Genomic DNA, 19,484 nt, shown 5'->3' on the forward strand with positions numbered 1-19,484 from the left:
GAAAGTGCGCCCCATCAAGTTCCCATCGACCCCATGAGACCGACGGTGTTACAAGTAATTGTCGCCCTGGGGTGGCTTGGGCCCTCCCCACGTTCATCCCTTGCTTCTACTCGATCGGGACGTGGGAGACGAGAGACGAAGACCGACGCCATGAAAGCGAGGAAGTGAAACGAGAGTGGGAGGGAGAACGATCAACTATTTAAAGAGGAAATAAGAAAGGGGGCAATTGTAAGGGTGAGGGGTGCCATCGCACATCCAAGAAAGATACGTTTCTTCTAAATATTCGATGGATGAATAAAAAGTACAGAATATTTAATTATTTGCTCTTACACGTTAACAAAAAAGATACTTTCATATTTTACGATATTTTAATGATACTTCAAATATATTATTATTTAAGATAGGTAAATTACGGACCTATAGTATATATTATACTGTAATATTAAATAAGAAAAGGGATATGTATTTTTAGCTTCAGAGGATTTATTCTAACGATCAACCTGTTACCTAATGCATCGCCTTCGCAACCGGGGGTTGTAAAAAAATTCGTATTTCCAGAATCTAGAATAGCTACATCCCCTGCTTTTATGAATCCTCTGCAGCAAGGGGTGTTCCACGACCCGAGAAAGGAAAACAGACCATTCCAAAAAGGAAACTGTAGGTGTTTGGTAACCATAGACGGAGTAATAGACAAGTGGAAGAATGGAGTGGAAGAATGGGGTGGAAAGAGAGCAATCCCCCGCAATTCTAGAATGAAACGCCCCAACGGTGGCGCGCCCCGCTTGCCATTCGGGGAGCTGGCCCGAGGGAGGGAGAAAAAGTAGCGACGAACTTTCGCCTAACAAGTGGATGATTCACAAATCATCCCCAATTCCGAGCGAGCCACCCCCGCTACGAGAAACTTCGCTCGAGTCTATACACCCCGGGTCCGTGGCGACCAATAACTTTCTTTTTGCTCGCGTCGTTGAATTGAAAAACAAAGAAAGACGAAAAAGGACGGCCGGGGGAGGGAGTGAAAGTAAAACGGTACAACTCAACTCGGTTGTTTCGGGAATATCGAAGTAATCGAGGGTGAGATCGTTGAAAAACAGCCCGTTTTTGCTTCCTTGAATTCGGTGTACGCTATTTCGATTATATCCTCTCTCTATGCTTTCTCAATTGTTCCATTCTATCCGCTCTATTTTTCCATTCTTCAAATTTTATTCTCTCTACTCTTCAATTTCGAATTTTCAATTTTATATTTTCAAACGCATAAACATCCGCAGTGCGATCGTCACAATTAAAACAAACCACACCGTATAGTCCTCGTACACCTTGCCTCTATAACGAACACGATTCAACGACGATACCGTATCAAACAGAAGCACATTCGCCAATATGTTCAGATAAGCATCAACGAGTCCCAGCAAACCTCGCCGACCGAATCACGGCCACCCCTGTTGGGGTGAATTTCGAGGCTGATAAAAGAAACAAAGTGTCGTGAGTCACGAGGGTACGATCCAAGTTTCTGGTCCAGATCGGATCGGATTACTCGCGATCCTCGAGATGCCTCGACGCGATCACGGGGCACAGATGTATGTATATATGGACGAGAAGGACGCGGGTGAGTCAGGTCAACGAAGGTCGGTACTTTTCTCCATGTTCGGGACTAACTTCCCCCGCGAACGAAAAACCGGATTCGTCCCCCTAAACGAGGGGAGGTTAGGTTGTAATCGAGATCGGTAAATTGCACGGGAACAAGCGCGCGAGTCGCGGCGGAAAATCTTGGCCGAACGACGCAACGTTCCCTACGCTGATTGGATATGTTTCGCTTCGTTGGACGGACAATTCTCGACGATCGCATTTTGGATTCCATCGCTTTTTCCGTTCGATCGCGTCGAACGATTCCGATGTAAATTCGCGCCCGGACTACATTTGCGCCGCAACAAAAGCGTCTTTATGTTTGGTATGCTCTCGTAGGTTATTTAAACTTCGCGTGGACCTCTGGGGCTCTACATAAATTACATAATTTAGTAGGAAGGTAGGAAATCCGAACAAATACCACGAGTCAGACTCGTGCTTATTGTTTATGGACCAAATTCTTTACCACGAGTCTCACTCGTGGTTGTAGGCCAGAAGGTTCGATTCAATTTTTTGAGTAACGCATTCATAGTGCAATAAAAAACAAATATGCGCTAGCGAGCGAAAAAACGTCAAAGACCGTGAAAATTCCAAAATAAAGAGGCATTCCAAAATAAAGAGGCATTCCAAAATAAAAATTGTTTCGGAAATTAAATTGCGTACGAAATAGTTGTTGCATCATCGCAATTATGAGAGACATTCAGGCGACCCGGCGCGGTTAAGCCACCCCGAAATACAACCACCCCGGTAAAAATCTGAAATGGAATACGGTAACTGAAATTGAAACCTAGAAAATACACCAACCCACCCCCTAGTGTCCCCAACGGGCGAAGTGAAATGATAAAGCCGGCCCAGATAAGGAACCGAGCGTGTCCCATTCTCGTTAGGAATAAGTTCCCGGAAAGTTCCGGGGTCGGAACGAGGCGCATTTGTTACAGAAATTGGTCCGCGTCGCTAATTCCAGTTCCGCTCGATCCGGGATTCGCCGGAACGATCCGTGGCACCGTTGAGGGGACGCGGAGACTGTCTTCGGGCGAAGAAGATAAGAAGAAACGGCGTTTCCGTGACCGCGAGAATGGAGAGATTTCGCGGTTAACGAACCTACGGGCGAAATCCACGAGATAACGAGTAACGCAAGGGGGGAAAGGGGGGTCGCAGAACGGTCCCCGTTGGATAAGGCGTAGTCGTTGCGTCGTTCCCACGACGCCGATAAAGCGTTACAGGAACGATGCCACCGTGTGAGTGCCCGTACAAACCCACCCGCCCCCCGCCACCCTCTCGGTTTTCGACGAGCGTCGAAATGGCTGGCAATTTTACTAGAGGACGACAGGTAACCGCCATCGACGTTTCGTGGAAATTCGAGGATTCGACAAATTTGCTGGTCGCATTCTGCGGCGACGCTGTTGTCGTTCCATGGGGATGTCATTACACGGGGAGACGTTCGCATGGCTGAGAGATTTCGCGTTCGTTTCGGGCTCGTAACTGTTACACAGAGTCGAGGGGACACGCTTTCAGCAAACACGGCCGGCGTTTGACAAGAGAAACTTTCGGTGGAGGTGTTTTCGAAAATGTTGGCTACAATGTGATTCGTTTGATGGGAGTAGTTTCGCAATTGAAGTGTTCGTATATTTGTACGTAGAATATTGTTATTATCATTTACGTGAACTTTTCCCAATTCGGGATAAAATGGTCCTCTGCTCTATCGAGGGACGCGATGCGCTTGCGCGGGGCTCTACCGAGTAGCCCTCCGGTGCCGAGGAAAATACTCGCACCGACCATTAGCGAGGTGCAACAATGCGGAACAAAGTAAACACGTGACTCGGCCGAAATGGCAACTCGCAGAGGCGTGCTCGTTTGCGTACCCCAGACCGGGACGGATAGCGTCCGTCACGGGTGGCTCGCAACGCCCGGCGAAGGGGGCGAGTTTGCCGAGGGGAGGGGGTCACGGGGTGGGCTGTATCAATACTCTATCAATATGAAATACAAACAGCCAGTATTCGAAAGGGAGACGGAGAAAGGGTGGTTGATGCGAACCAGCGCGGCGCGTTCCCTTCTGGTCGCCAAGGAAACCGAATCCACGGCGCCCAAACCCTCTCAAACGATGGAACACGGGGTGAAAACACGAAAAGTCGCGGCCTGCCGGCCCCCTCCTCTTCTCGACCGGGAACGTTAAACGCGAAGGAAATCGAGCCTACGTGCTTGTCGTTACGCGCTTCGGTTACCGTGAATTCCGTATTAATTTCTGACGAGGGAGGGGATGGCAGATCTGCTTGACTTTATTGCCGAACGTAATTGTTGGTTTGGCGTCTTGAGGGGCCAGGCGCTGCTTATTAATAGTAATTGAATAGGATGTGCCTTTGCCGTACGGAGTTGCGTGAAGGAAGTCGTTATGAGAACGTCGAGGGTTGTACGGATACTAGCGATGCCGAAGGGAGGGGTGGTTTTGAAATGTCGTTGGGCTATTGCGAATTGCGTTATTGCCAATTTGTTGATTATAGTCGTGCGTGAATGTAAGGATAAAATATAATAAAAAATTATTATATTTCTATGTTGTATTATATTATATATCTAATTAATAATAAATAGGGAGGTCAAAAGGGATCAAAATCATTCTTAAGTAAATAGTGAAAGGCTCCTAAGGTCATACACTCTTTGTCTGGATTGCCATGGACTCACATCACTTGTCTGACCAAGAAGTAGAATAAGACTGTACCTAGTCTGGCTAGTATATGAAACGTACATAAATAAACATAAATATATAATAAACGATAATAAATTTGATGTGTTAGTAGTAATCAACGTCTCATGGATTCTCGAAAGAAACCCTTTGCTAATGTACGTACCGGGTGTCCAACGAGACTCTGCCAGGAAAATTCGAGGTCCGCGATGTTCGCTGGCACAGGAACGACAAAGTTCATCGCGTAGGTATTGACCACCCCTTCTCTGACGTAGTACAGCTCAGCTTCGAGTCCTAAAAATAAACATTACTTCAGTCGAGGGTTCAGTTATGGATAAGTTACAACAGCGACGTAAAATTACAAAGGAAAAGTTCCCTCTCCGTTCGTCTTTCCGAGACCACTGAATAAACTATGCGACACATGCGACTTTCTTTTCTTGGGGAAGGATATTGACCAGAACAACGTGCTTCGAACGTGCGGATGAATATTACGGGCATCCTCAAGACGATTAATAATTATAATGTGATACGTATTCAAAATCAATTCGAGATATGTATTATTAAAAAAAGAAGAAATGTTTGAAATACGTAGCGAGATGTTAGCAATAACTCGGCACCACCCTCAAACCATAATTTAATCACGCGTCAAGGCGAACAGCCCCACTCGCACCTTCCCCAATTTTCAGTTTTCGCTCGATAATTATCCATCCAGGGAACGAAGCTTCATTCGATCCGCGTTTCACATTTTGTCCCCAAAATCCCGAACCCGCGAAATCCTTCCGTGCGAGGACCCCGGAGAGCAAACCCCTGAATCCCGATACGGTCACTTCGCTAACAAACCGCCCCTGGTAGAAACTTATCCAACGATTACTGTCGCTACGTTTGTCCCCTCGATAAGATCCCATCTCGACGGTACACGAGTACCATGAGTTCCACTGGTGGTATCGTCTTGGGGCTCAGCGATGCCTATAAGGTCCTGAGACAACAGAACGAATCATCAATCTCCAATCCAAAACAAATCCAGGAGAATAAACGTCGCGCGGTGTCTCTACTTCACTTGTTTGATCGATCGTTGATTTTTCTACTTGCTTGACTAAATATGTTCCCTTTACTACTTTTCCAGCAAGTTAGACGGAGAGAACTCTACTCGTCTGACTCGATACGTTCCCTTTCTACTTTTCAAGTCAGGCGAATAAAACTCTACTTGTGGGTAAGGTAATGGGTAAGGTCACACGTCGTCTGACTTGCTATAGACTCAATCTACTTGTAGAATCATCTACCAGAAAGTAGAATAAGACCTAGTCTGGCCGGTAGAATTAGATCATACATGGTCCGAGCCGGAAACACGCAATTAAAATTAATATCTCCGAATTAAATGAAAACATTTATAACGCACACAGTAACATTTATAAAAATTCTCTGTAAAAAAGAATCCCGTGGCTATTCCACCAGCGGATTTCGCAACACGATCTCTCCAGATCCTCCTCTATTTCGACCTCGTCGCATACTCTGGATCGTGATCTATACTTCTGGCAGTGGCAGAGGAGTTCTCGTAGCACACGTTTCTGGGCTCGTCCGCAGGAAAATCTAGTAGACACACCCGGATACGCGATCTGAATTTTTCTCCGGCGATCGGTGCGTCATTCGTCTGGCTTCACGTATGACTACGCAATTCGATATCACGCTCGCGACATGCCCCAAACCCTTGGTAATCCGTGAGCGTACGTGTACGTACGTGTGTCCACGTGCGCGCATACGGTCGAAGAGTACGAACGCACACCGGAACGGAGACGAGTGTCGCGATAAGACGCCTTTGAGGATGGGAAATATGCAGAGTCTGGAATACGTACGCGTCCGAGGTGAAAGGGTGGAGAGAGTGGGAGGATGAAGAGAAACGATCCTGAAATCTGGACGATGTAGATCACGTCGTGAATGGAGTGTCTTTCCTGGGAATATGAATCTCGGCCAACAGTCGCGCCATCCGATGGGCTGCGATCCGAGGGCAATATTAAGCAGTTTAACTCTTTGAGTCCTGGTGGTTCTGTTGCTGAAGATTGAACTCTTTTCAGAACTTATTACGTCGGTGTATATACTTTCAAGTATATCTCGAAAATGTTACTTTGAATATTCATTAGAATATTCGCTTTTTAATGTTGCCTCTTAAAGGCTAGATTGAGTTTTCTCTTTAATTGTAATATTTAAAATTTTTTAAGTAGGAACAGTACAAATTTTAGTATCTAAATATATATATTTCAAAGTAAATCTCAAAAAATGTTTATCGAAAAAGAAGCCTCGTATCGCGGTCTTTCCCCCGAGGCAGCGTATTTTACACACACATTTTCCGCTTCGTGCTGTTAATAACATTCTAATAAATTAAAATTAATTGCATTCCTGTTTGAGAAGAATACCCTAGACTTGTTACGTTCCCCGCCGTTTAGTAATCATTGCAAACGGCACAAAGAAAAATATTTCCCGGCCTCGCAGAAGAAAGGGAAACGATAAAAAGAATCTGATTGAAATTCTTGCGCAACTTCTCCCTGAACACCCGTCCCAAGCTACCGGAACAACTTAGTTCAATTTATAACACGGCGTTCAATATTAGCTCTACGTTTTCCGAATATATATATATATACAGCGGGATGTTAGTACGCGGAGTTAAGGCGGCGTGGTACAACGTAGACGAGGGTAAGCGCAGTAAGAAGATTAAGCAACTTCTTACTCGGTGGCGGGGCTCTTACGAGCGAAAGACCAACATCAAGCGGAGAAACTGATAATGACAGTTTGCGGAGTATCAAGCAGAGCATCGCGTTAATCGAATCACTCGGCCCAGGATTTCATTCCATCGTCGCGTGTTCGATTGGCGAAACGGAAACGCGATCCGTGAACCTCGAGATCATTCGTGACACTGAAATTGACGAAAATGCTGTTTATAAAACATCACAATGTCCTTCGTATGCAATTTTATTCAACTCTTTGTAGTTAAAAGTGAATTGAAAGCTATCCCACCTTTTGCTTAGCTTTATTATTTTATTTAAATTTTATTTTTTGTCTGACCAGTTCGCACCTATTCTACTTCCTGGCCTAACGCGATGGCCTCACGACAAATCGTGGCGCCAGTTGAATTTCCACGTAGAAACTCCACTTAACAAATGACTGTTTCATGCACATCGCATTCGATCTTCACTCTGACGGCGGCGCGCGACGAATTGCATCCCATAAAAGAAGTTTATCGCGTCACGAGCTCCGAAGACGCAACGCACAGAGGCTTGGTCGCGTTTTTATAATTCCATTCTGCCCTTAGGGAATTTCACGCCGCCAGAGTGTCCGTGTCTGGCGATACGCGCGATGCACAATCGTTGACATATTTCCACGTCGGTTTATCAGTAGCGCCTAACAGGAAATGCCTCCGCGAACGCCCCACGCGCATAAAACGGAAGGGTTGTGGCTCTCACGGAAGGAAGTAAGGTGTTGTCTAGGGTTCGGCAAGATCTCGCCGAGATGGGACGAATGATACTAATTTTTGGCTACGTGGGACGATAAGTAATTGATGAGAGTGTTGTCTATGTACGTAATTATAGAGGGTTATTATAGAAATTGAGAACTGTAGTTTTTTTCACCATGGAGAAACAGAAAATTTTGAATAAAAATAGGCTGGGTTGTTATTTTTCATCCTAAAAAAATACCTACGTTTTCTCACAATTTGAGGATAAAAACGCACTCAACCTGGAACTGATTTCTCCTTCTCTTGACGGTACACTGGGAAGCATATCAGAGAAAAAGTGCTCGCCTGCGTGGCCACGTTTTGACACTGCGGAACTCGACGGTCCGTTCGCACCCTCCAGCAAAATATTCCACGAAGATAAATCTTGGACGATCCCTCGAGAAACACGCGCAACTACCTCGACTGGATTAACTCTCATAACAGAGAGTGGCCAACTAACGGACGCAATCAAAATGCAGACCGTTGCGAAGCGTCGGCGCGCATTAAAAGAATTCTTGTTTAACGCGTTAAAAAAGTAAATTCCTTTTTTCATTTTAATTGGATTTCCTGGACAAAATATAAAATTTATCAGGTAATTTTGCTGTGGTAGAATACCCCAAACAATTGATTTTTTGAAAGTTCTGGACTAGGAGGATACCCCTCGAACTTTTCGTTGAAAAGACGTTCCAATTATTACCTAAGTAATCGGCCCCCTAATTCGAATTCCTCCTTAAGCTGTCGAGATTAGAGCAACGTCTACCGTCCCGTCCATTCGTGTATTTTTGTCTTACCGGAATTCGTCTGTCTTCGCGGGGAATAAGGATTTGCTGATAGGGGAGACTCGCAGTTTAATCGAAACAGAGTGGCAGTTTTTATTTGTGGAGATAAGCGATCCTAAAATGAGATAGCAGATGACTAATGTTTATTTACCAGTGCATCTGTTCGAAGGTTATTTGTAAAACATGATCAATTGAAATTGATTCATTAATGAATGCAAACGAATTAAAATTTCGACATAATATACATCTATAATATTTTTTAAAGCTAAATAGTAATTTCTAAGAAAGCAACATTCCACAGTTCGATACGAATAAAAATAAAATTCTGCTTTCATGGTAGAGTGAGAAATAATGGCACACCTTATTTTTTCTTTTCTTTGCAACACTATGATTCTCCTCTCCTCGTCCATCACTCCATTTTTGAGTTTCCTACCTAAGTTCACTTCTCATTTCTCAAAGAGAATTATTGCTAGAATAGAATAGCACGCAGAATCACGTGAATTTTCACCAGAAATAAAATCTACCACGGGGTAAGAATCGCCAATTTCTATTTCGTCATCGAAAATGACAATTTTAGCGTGGCTAAAATGTATTCACCCTCGTGACGAGATCTTCCAGGGCAAATATGCATGCAAAATTGAATTCACTGGGGACGAAATACATTAAAGTCTCTCTGAAGGAGAGCCACCCCTCACAGAGGGATGAAATAGGGGAAACGGTTATCAGCTTGTCATCGTGTGTTAGAATATTACAAATTCCACGATATCTTCTGTAGATGAAAGGCAAACATAAAACACAGTGGTATGCTGCTCTGAATAAAGAGTGTCTTTCATGTAACATGTTCCATAAAGACACGAAGATTTGCTAAATTGATACAAAGACATTTTCATTCGTTGACATGGCAAGTAGGTAATTCAAATTCAACGCGAATCCAACTTTTAGATTCAATCTTCCATCGGGCTTTTTAAATCTTTCCTTAGATAACAATTTCTCTTTATCGTTTCCTCAATCTTGTACATAATCGTTTACATGAACATCCACAGTCTACCTGTTACATTAAAGAAACATTTTTACTCTCATAATAATCTACACAATTGTCCTCTAACAAACCAACAAAACAACCCAACCATGTTTCTGCCTAAGTAACCAGTAAAGCCACTACAAAGTACACGGAACTGAAGCTGTACCTCCAACTTCCGTTACATCGCTCCTCTTCAAATATAATAAATCTTAATAAAAACCACCCACTCTTCCACGTCCCTTAATACACCACGGTGTTTCGCGATGAAATCGCAGCCAAATCCATCAGACGCTCTCCTCAAATTCCCCCAAGTATAGACTGATCGAGCGCTCAGCGGGTCACGTAGCGATTTATCAATTTAGCTCGGCGAGAGACCGCGGGTGGAAAAATCCGCAAAGAGGATTGCCGCGTTTCCCTCCCGCGGGACCCGATACGGCATATGGGAAGAGTGTCGGAACCAGGAAGACGGGTTATGGATTCCTCTCAGCTGGGTGTCGATGGCTGGGCTCTTCTGCCAGTGCTAAGTAGAAAATCATGTCTCCCGTATGAACAGGCAACCAGTGCCGGGCGGACTGCTAATGCCGAAGGACCGACTGCATCGTTAAACGTCTGTCGAAATCTTGGCCAAGACGGCTCCCGATGCAGTTCGCCGAGTTACGTCAAGTTGATTCGAAGGAGCCATTTAATGCCACTTAGCAATTCCGATTGCAGGTGTTCTCGCCAGCTTCGATGTAAGCTGCATCGAGTGTCTTGCCATTTGTGGGTTACGTCGCTTTCAATGGACCGCGATGCCAGTGTCGAGCGGTCCAACGACCCGACAACGCCATTGTACGCGCGGTATAGTAACCGTGGAATTTATAGGGTGCGATTCGGCGAGCCATATTGGGAAAATTTACAGATGGTTTCCACACCTGAGTGCTAAGCCGGTAGGTTCTAATTAACGTGAAATTTATAGAGATCGAATCGGGAGCCATTTTGGATAATTTACGGACGTCCATATCTGAGGAGCGGGATTAAGGCTCTATTAATCGTGGGTCCTCGAGTTACTCGAGTCGAGTGCACGACCACTTTAAGTTGTTACGTTGCTGTGTAGTAAACTGATTTAAAACAGAGTAGTCTGTAAGACTCGCTAATGTAGAACACTTGGTCGGTGAAGCAGACTGCGCTGTAGCACACTGTCGATCAATTAGGGCTCTGCACTAGCGAACCTTACCGATAGAATCCGCTATACTATCGACTGAATAGTATACCTTACCGTAGGGTAACTTTCCGTTGCCCCATGCACCTCGTTACTCAAGAGACTCTGTAACAGTCTGCTCTCGAGGCTCACATTTAATCATAGAATTAAACTCCTAAGCAATCGATCGACGAACCCACAGCCCTCGCATATCTTTCTGTTCCTCTAAAGGCGAACCAATCAGGAAGACGGGTAAACATCTCACGCGTGGATGTACGTACGAAACGCGAGACCGGAAAGCGGTTCAATCAGGGTCAGGAGCCAAGGTAAACACATTAGGGACATAACGTCCCTGGTAGGAAGCATATCCCGGCCCAATAGGGGAGCGGGATCTGATACGTTCGTCTACGACGGAAATTCGAAGCGTCTTGAGAGTCGAGGGTTGAAAAACTCCACCGTGGGAGGGTTGGTTTCGGCGCCGCCGCACACCCTCAACGACTAATCTCACGTCTGTAAACTCTGTTTCCTCTGGCGGGAGTTTCCTTTTGTTTATCCATTCGTGAATGGACCCGGTCGTTTTCACCGCGTGCAGAGGGTAGATAAAATGTTCGGAACCTCGTTACTTCGCGCTGCGTTTCTATGAAAATCTCCGGGAGGTTCGTTAATGAAGAGAAACAGGAATGTTGCGAGAGGAAATTGCTTTGATCCCGCGGGATTCGTGAACGGGAACAAGCTATCGCGTTTCTGAAAGCGATTTCTTTCTTCGTTTTCACGAAGACGAAGGAGATTCGCGGTTCGATGGAGTTCACAGGGTTTTAATTATGTAACTATGCGGCCCGAAATCTGGACAAAGGTGTGAGCAATCCTTTTGGCAGCGACGATCTGTTCGAAGTGTAAATTAAAATCTTCAATTAATCTAATAAGCACAACTTTTCTTTCAAATAAAAGCACCGAAAATCCTCGCCTCGTGTATTTCGATACAACGATTCGTCCACCGTATCGATCCCACTCGGGATTTAATTTCTGTGTCGCGAGTACGCTTAATCTTTCGCGAATCCGTGGGTAATTACGACGCCAAACAGGGAACGCGGTTTGCCCGTCGACGGGAAACAAAGTTGACAGCGATAACAAGATAGACCGGGGCAAACTCCTCCTTGTTCCAGCGATTGTCGCGATAACGAGATTCACCTGAATCGGCCGGAACGAAATTAACATCTATCGATTACACGCCGCCGCGATGGTTGGACGACTCATGAAAATGTAACGGGGCAACGGTTACGCGAGCGTCGCCGGTTTTCTCCGAACTTTGTCAGCCATAACTAAATTCCGTTGAATCAACGAAAGTTTTCGCCACTCGTGCCGGTCGACGCGACAGTTCGAGAAATTCCGGAAAAGTTTGGAGATCGGTGGCCCGTGATTGCGCTGAAAGACTGCGAGGGAGAAATAGCTACGAGAGGGGGTGAAATTTTTTTATCGCAATTGCGGTATGGATGCGTTCCTGTAAGTTCCGAAGTGTTTGTAACTAAGTAGAAATCGGAAAGTAGGTGGTAAATAGGAAACAAATTCTGTAATGTTTCTCGTGTTAGATTTTCTATTGCGTTGTTTTTTTATTATCCATAGAGGACCATACTTTCACGGAGAAAATGAACAAAATATTTAAGGGTGGATGCTACCTGATGCGTTTCGAACGATGAATTATAATGTTATCGAGGGACGCAGGAATTATCGGGATGAAAATGAACCATGCGTAAAGCAAGTCTTGCTAATTTAATGTCCATTGGCGCGCACGACTTATTTCATCCGAGTCATTTATCGCGACACGGTTCACGCTTTTGCGCTCCCGCTGGCGCCGAATGGAATTTCAGGATACTCATTTGTCGTAACCCGGCGCCCCGAGTCGCGTTGACTGGTCGAATTTGTAATAAAGAAGATAGATGAAACGAGGGGGATACGGCTAATCTTTTACTCCTCCGTTTCTCATCGTTTTCCTTTCTCATTCGTTATTCATTAAGGTTCAGTTTGCTTTGCCGACCGAGCGTCGCACAATTTTCGACGATCCCGAGCTCTTCAAACTTATTCCTTCCTTCGGCTCGGCTTTCTGCCTGCTGACGATTGATTTTCAAACGTTTAAATTAAACCCGTTACCATAAAATAGAATACGTAGGAAGAATATACTTTTGCGCCTTTGGGGTACGCATACTTATCTTCAAATACCACAAATTGCAGGTATTAACATTCCATTGAACTGTACTATTAGATATTTGGGCAATGTTTAACCAAGTAATAAACTGTTTCTAATCACCCAAAAAATTGAGGCGAAAACACTGCTTTGAAAGTTTGTTAAATGACGAATTAAGCTTTGTTGCAATTATCCCTCCATCCATTTTACGACCAAATGAAATTTCTTTTATCGAAACATTCAAACTTCAAATGCGAAAAATTGATTGAAATGTTTCGACCCTCCGTAGTCATTTCCAATTTTTTAATATTGCATTCCAACGTCGACGGACTACTAGATAAATTCTTGAACTTCGCAAAATAATGAAAATTACCTCGAAACAGGTCAAAGAAGAAGCAGCATACCCTCGAGTCGTAAACAGCATCGCTCCCCCAACACTCCGTCCTTTGAGGATGCATCAACCCCCGACTTAAGCATCAGAAAATCCACAATCCCGCGGGCCAAACGCTACACCAGCGCGTACCCGATATCATCCCCAACCACGATTCTCTTAATCCGTCGTAATCGCGGCCATGATACTTTCATAATCTTCGTGAAAGTTTCGCAGCCAGCTAGGTCTATTCCAGCCTCGAGTGTACTCCCAAAGTGGTCCATTTAGGATCGTGTATCTACTCTCGACGTCGAACGCAGAGAGTACCCGACACAAGGGGGATGGTTAGGTACAAGGAGAAACGCTGGAAAGGGTTGGGGGTCATTTCAGCAAGCCGGCGTTACTTTTCGCAAATTATCTCGCCGCCGGAGAGCCCGGAGCACTTCGTCTGAAAATTATCTGCTCCGGTCCGACGGCGGTTCGTCCCTCTGTCCCCTTCCAACCCCTCTGGAAAATTTCCTTCCTCCCTGTTCCGTCGTTTCTCGACGCTCTCGCGTTGCGAATGGGTTGCAGTTGCGTCGGATCGTTTGTGGAGAAAGTAAAAAGGAAGTGCCGCGAGAAATCTGACGGTCGGGGGACGCGCGGGAGGGGTGGAGACAAAGCCAAAGAGCGAGCGAGAGAGAAAGAACAGGCCACGGTGCCAGAGGGAGAATCATTGTTTCCCCGAGTGGGCCGCAAAAGAGCGTCGTCGAGTTAGAGGGATGTTTGTCTTTAATTAAAATCAGTCGCAATCCGTTTCACGTGCACTGACAACTCACCCCCTTCGCTCCAACCCGGACGAGCCACGCCGTTCCGCCCCCTCTCCCCCTCTATGCCGCTCAACCACTTACCAGTTTGTCGAGCAGCAGTCTTAATATTCAATTATTCCGCGGTGCTTTTAAAGAGTCGCGCAAACGGCTTCTCGCGTGGCAGTTCGTCGCTGGAAATCGATCCTCAAAGATTACGACTTCGTCGTTCTAATCGAGGGATGATTTAGGAAAAGGAATGCAAGGTTCGATCAGGTTCAAGGGGTTGTTTGTTAGATATGATAGATAGAATACAATGCTTTTACTGGTATTCATGAGGTTGAACGAATTAGAATGTTTGGTCAATTATGAACTAGATTGTTATGCAGAAATAAGAATTGCAATCTTTCAATAATTTATTAAATAGAATTTTTAAACAATTCATTAATTGTAATCTTTGTTCAAAATATAAAAATTAAATCGTCAAGTAATTCGATGATTATAACTTGTGTTTCAAATTTTTATAATAATGTAATAATCGTATTATATTTCACAATATATAGAATTTAATAATTAAATAATTAAATATTCGAATTGAGTAAAAAAACATGTATTCCTATTCCAACTATTCCAACAACCATGGAATGATTCCTGAACGCTATCCTCTCGCTATTCGCGCAAACGTTAAACATCTCGACAAAACGCTGTCGCTGTTATAATAAAAACTCTGGAGTCCCCTTTTTCCTTCCCCGCGTTCATCTTTCCCGTTTTTATCAACGGGTAACCGCCCTCGACGCTTTTCTTCTCCATTCTCGTGGTTGGTCGGTGTTTACAGCCGCGATTATTTACCAGTTACTGATTCTCGGTAGGAACAATGGGCAAGGTACCGCGATACACCTGGTGTACGCGACAAGAATGGTCCCCCCGCTTGAAAAATGGCGACACGAGGACGCGCCAGGGTGAATTAAAGCCCGCTGCCAGCGACGAACGTGACGGCTAATTGAGAAGCTCGAGGGAAACTTTCTTTAAAGGCTGCGGGAAAGATACCGAGGGCAATTAGAAGAAACGATGATCGCGATTCGTTAGCGTTTACATTGATTCAAATAATAAAGTCCCTTACTGTTGCTTCGAAACGGTTAAAACAATGAAAATGATATTTCATCGGTGGATATGTTTCATTCGCCCTTATGAAAATAAAATCATTTTATACAACCCTGTAATAATTTCAACCCTTGTGAAAAAGTGTCACCGATAAAATAAATTTAGATATTGCCCCATAGAGATAACCGATCGTCTGGCGAATGAGTGGAGGGGGTAGAAAAGAATCAACTCGAGCAGTAATCTCGCGTGAATCCTATAACCGCGCGACGTCTCCGCAAATTGATAGCGCCATAAAATCGAGATATCAGTCGCACGAAAGCTCCAATCAAATCCTCACCGACGAATCCCTCGGATCGTTACCATCCTCGCGATGCACTTCGCGCGGTGAGTGCCTTTCGAGTGCGCCAACCTTTGAGAGCTCGAACATCAACGAAAACACTCATTAAACTAGTCTGAGGAAAGGGATGGAGCGTCTCGTTGGCGTAGCCCGCGCCTCCCGTCGCACGGCCGAGCAACGAAGGAATCGGGTGAAATTCGTTTAAACGTCCTTTCACGAGCAACGGTCGCCCCCGTTGATCGATTCGATTGCTCTTCGAACGAACCCCGGCCAGATACGAGCGGTTTCGGTAAGTGCGAGTCGTGAAACACAATCAACGCGACGACACTCGCGCCAGATCGATCGAGAAACAGCTAGATGGACAGAAACACCGATGGCTCGTTAGGTGGATGGCGACCGAGGGGGTGGGAAACGTTCCAAGGAACGGAGGAGGGGAAAAAAAAGACGACTCGAACGGGGGCACACTTAGACAAATTACGGTGGAACGTCCTGGAGTGAGGCGAATTATTATTATTCGTTTTATTTTCTTTTTAAGTTCGCTGTTGTATCTTCTTTTTGTAATGGGATACAGGGGTGACCATGGAAATTTCAGTATTAGCAATAACGAAAGAAGAGGAAACCATTATTAAAAATACACTCGTGATCAGTTTCACTCGAGCATTAAGCACCGCAATCAGTGGCGCCTCTAGCTCGAACTATTGCTAATATTTAATTAAACATTTGGACTCGTATTCGATAGAAAAACCCGAGTGACTGATAATTGTTCGATGTAGTTAAGTATCATTTATGTTGGAGCCAAATAAAAAAAATCTACTTGGCAAGAGAAGGCCTTCCGGGAAGTTGCTAGTTTCGTTGAATGCTCTCCGCTCATTCCAGCTTCGTGACCAAACCACTAAAAGATGAAACAATCGATAGCGACCGACGGAATGTCTCCTGGAGTAAATTCTTTCACTCCCTGGATCTTAATACGCGCAACGGAAGTTATAGCAAGTCCAGCCACCCCGAAGGAGGCGGAAGGCCGAAGGAGAAAGAGAGGCAGCGAGACCACTGAGACCAGGCAATCAGTTTGTCTGGAGGATATGGTCGTCGATTCGCAACAGGCGGCATCGTCGTAGTCGGGGAAATCCATATCTGATTCGATCGCTCCCCTTCGTCGTTTGCGTGAAAGGAGGAAAAGCGTGGAAAGGGGTACGAAAGAAAAGTTGCCCGTCGTCGACGGATGGAAAAACAATGAAGCAGCGGCGGGAGCGTGTACAAGAGCCGCTCCTTTCAGACGGGTTCGGCTCGTCGTCGAAATTCCGCGATGATTGCCACGACATTTTAATTAACCATCGCTGATTAAGACGCCCATCCTATCGTTCAGCTGCAGCGGCGATAATTAGGCGAGCTCCGCGGGCCGGAATTTTTAATCGGGGAATATCTGCTGGAACAATTTCGTACGAATCGAGGGAACGCGAGGAAAACGAATCGGAACTTCATCCGTAATCAAGCTAATCACGCTGACGGCTGGAACTGGAATTAACGCGTTCACACCTTTTCTCTTTACTGAAGCATCTCATACAGCCTTGGCGTTGTTTATCGGAAATTTTAATCGACTGGCTTATACAAGCAATGTCACACTATGCATTTCTTATAGCTGAGATTGCATCTAGTTCCGAAACGTTGATAATGTGTCCTCTTACATGTCCATTGGAGAATCTAATTGCCTAGTTTGTGCAAACTATTATGATTTCCGAGGTTGTAAAACCAAAATCTCCCTTTTCCCAAAGCGATTTACCCGTTAACAACGACGGATGCCCTCCCATAAATCCCGCCGTGCTGTTCTAACCACCGCGGCTGGTTCAGACACTCGTCACCGGATTTATTTCCTCAACGACGCGTAGCAGGTTATGTACGAGACTTGTCGAATTGGATTTGCGTCGAAAGGATCCTTGCTCAGACGTCAAGAACTTCTCGCTCCTCCACCCGTCTTTGGCCCGACGTAATCCTGCCAACTTCAGGCGGTGATGCACCAACATACGTCTCGCACAATCCTCTTGACGATTCCATCCGTGCGCTGCGTCTCTGACTTTGGACGCTGGATTTATCGCACGGGAGCACTCTTCTATCTTATTGATACATCTGGTAAGCATCCTTGCGAGTTCTCCGCACTGTTTCCCCGAAATGGAGTTTTCGAGTTTTGCTAGGTGTATAGCACGCTACTGGCGTGGATGATGACAGGACATCTTGGCGTTAGGGGTGTCTCGGATGATAGTAAGACCTTGTAGTTATCGAGTTGGAAATTTAGTTGGCCTGTACAAACGCTATCAAACATATTTTCAATCGTTGATAGACAAGAGAAGAAGTGGTGGGAATAACTTCTCGTCTCAAGCCGATGGACATCGAGTCACCGCTGCATTAAACGAACATTCCTCCATCGCAGACGCGAAATGGCAAATTCTGAACGATAGCGAAACGATTCCTCGACGAGCAATCAATCTAACGACTCAACAATTTTTCCCCGGCTTACTGGTAATCGCCTGCGAAAAACGACAAACTATACGGCATTAGAGCGAATACTCTCCGAAAACGCTAGGAAAAGAACAATGGCCTCCCAACAAAAAGTGAGAAAGGAAAGAAAAGCAAGCGGGATAAACGGGCAGGATGAGTGCAGAGAGGCAGAAACATAAAAAATGTTCGAGGATCACGAGCAATTTCCATCGAATGCAGTGGAACGGGTATTACGCCTGCAGGCAGATTTTATGCGGTGATAGAGTTCGACAGATACGACCGTTTTGCAATATGTGCCGGCGCACGGCAGCCACGGGCGTCCAGCGATTTTCTACGCATTCTGATTTCCGTTCCGGCTGGAAAAGTAGCGCTTTTTCGACGCCGATGCTCGACGGTCACCGTCGTTCCCCCCTGGAGCGTGCATTACAGCCCTCGAAGCACTCCGCGCGCGGCAAGTCTAATATTTTACTAGTTAAAGCACTTCCCAGGCCACCATTTGCACAAGCTCGTCGGTTGGCGCCACAGAAAATGCACAGGGACGAATTATGGGGTGGGTTCCACGGAGGCTCTTCGATTTACTTCGTTGAAAATCGGTAGAGAGAAGTGAATATTGATTTTTAATGTTCTATATTTTTTAATTAATTTATGGTAAGACTGTGGATGTTTAAGCAAATTTCTCGATGACACAGAAATAGGAAATTAGACGAAAGACAAATACATTTGTACAAAAAATACTCTGAGAGTACTCTGTAGGTAAATGTACATGAAATATGATTTTCTTTTGTAACAGTTATGCAAGTAGAAGTCTAAGATTGCTTACTCATTTCTGTACTATCAGTACTGATAGAGCAAGAAGAACGTACATAATACACATTCAACGTACACAAAATAAAAAGGTCGATCACCTTCGTTATTCGAACCCTCTATCCAGATAAGAATTTTGCTCATCTCTGTATCCCAAGACCCGCATAGAACTGGACCGGCAAGCATCCACGGTTTTCCCTGTTGTTTTAAGAATCTACGAGCTCCGATCGCCAGTATTCTTCGGAGCAACGTGAACAATTTTCATCGAAGAATGAAAAATCGTTGCTTTGGGAAACACTTTTCCTCCGGGTCCCTTTGTCAGGAATCCCGACCGTCTCGATCGAATATTTAATATAAAGTATACGAAGACAAAGGTTCGAACTTCAGAGGTGAAAGTTTCGTTTGATATTTCGCAGCGTCCATTTTGTATATTCCTGTCACCCGGAAAGTCCCGTCGCGCTAACTTTACGAACCTCTGTTATAACTCTACGTTCAAATATGTATAAATTTTCCCTCTCCCCTCCCCGTCCCGTCTCTCTCGCCCGCCGTCCTCTCTATTTCTACATACATATATGTCTATGTGCAAACGTGCTAAACCACTTTGGACGTCATGCGTGCACCATGCGTTTGGCACGTACCATATGTCACACAGAAACCGATGGC

General features: G+C 45.1%; 1 protein-coding gene across 1 annotated transcript in view; it reads right to left on the reverse strand.

Moving 5' to 3' along the window:
- LOC128876400 (tyrosine-protein kinase Drl-like) overlaps nt 1-19,484 on the reverse strand; it is a 71,033-nt gene that overhangs the window by 40,806 nt on the left and 10,743 nt on the right. Inside the window, exon 2 of the mRNA XM_054122732.1 lies at nt 4,464-4,591. Coding sequence (XP_053978707.1) covers nt 4,464-4,591 — 128 coding nt within the window. The remainder of the gene's footprint in view (nt 1-4,463; nt 4,592-19,484) is intronic.

This window comes from Hylaeus volcanicus, chromosome 5, assembly GCF_026283585.1.
Source record: "Hylaeus volcanicus isolate JK05 chromosome 5, UHH_iyHylVolc1.0_haploid, whole genome shotgun sequence".
Classification (NCBI taxonomy): domain Eukaryota; kingdom Metazoa; phylum Arthropoda; class Insecta; order Hymenoptera; family Colletidae; genus Hylaeus; species Hylaeus volcanicus.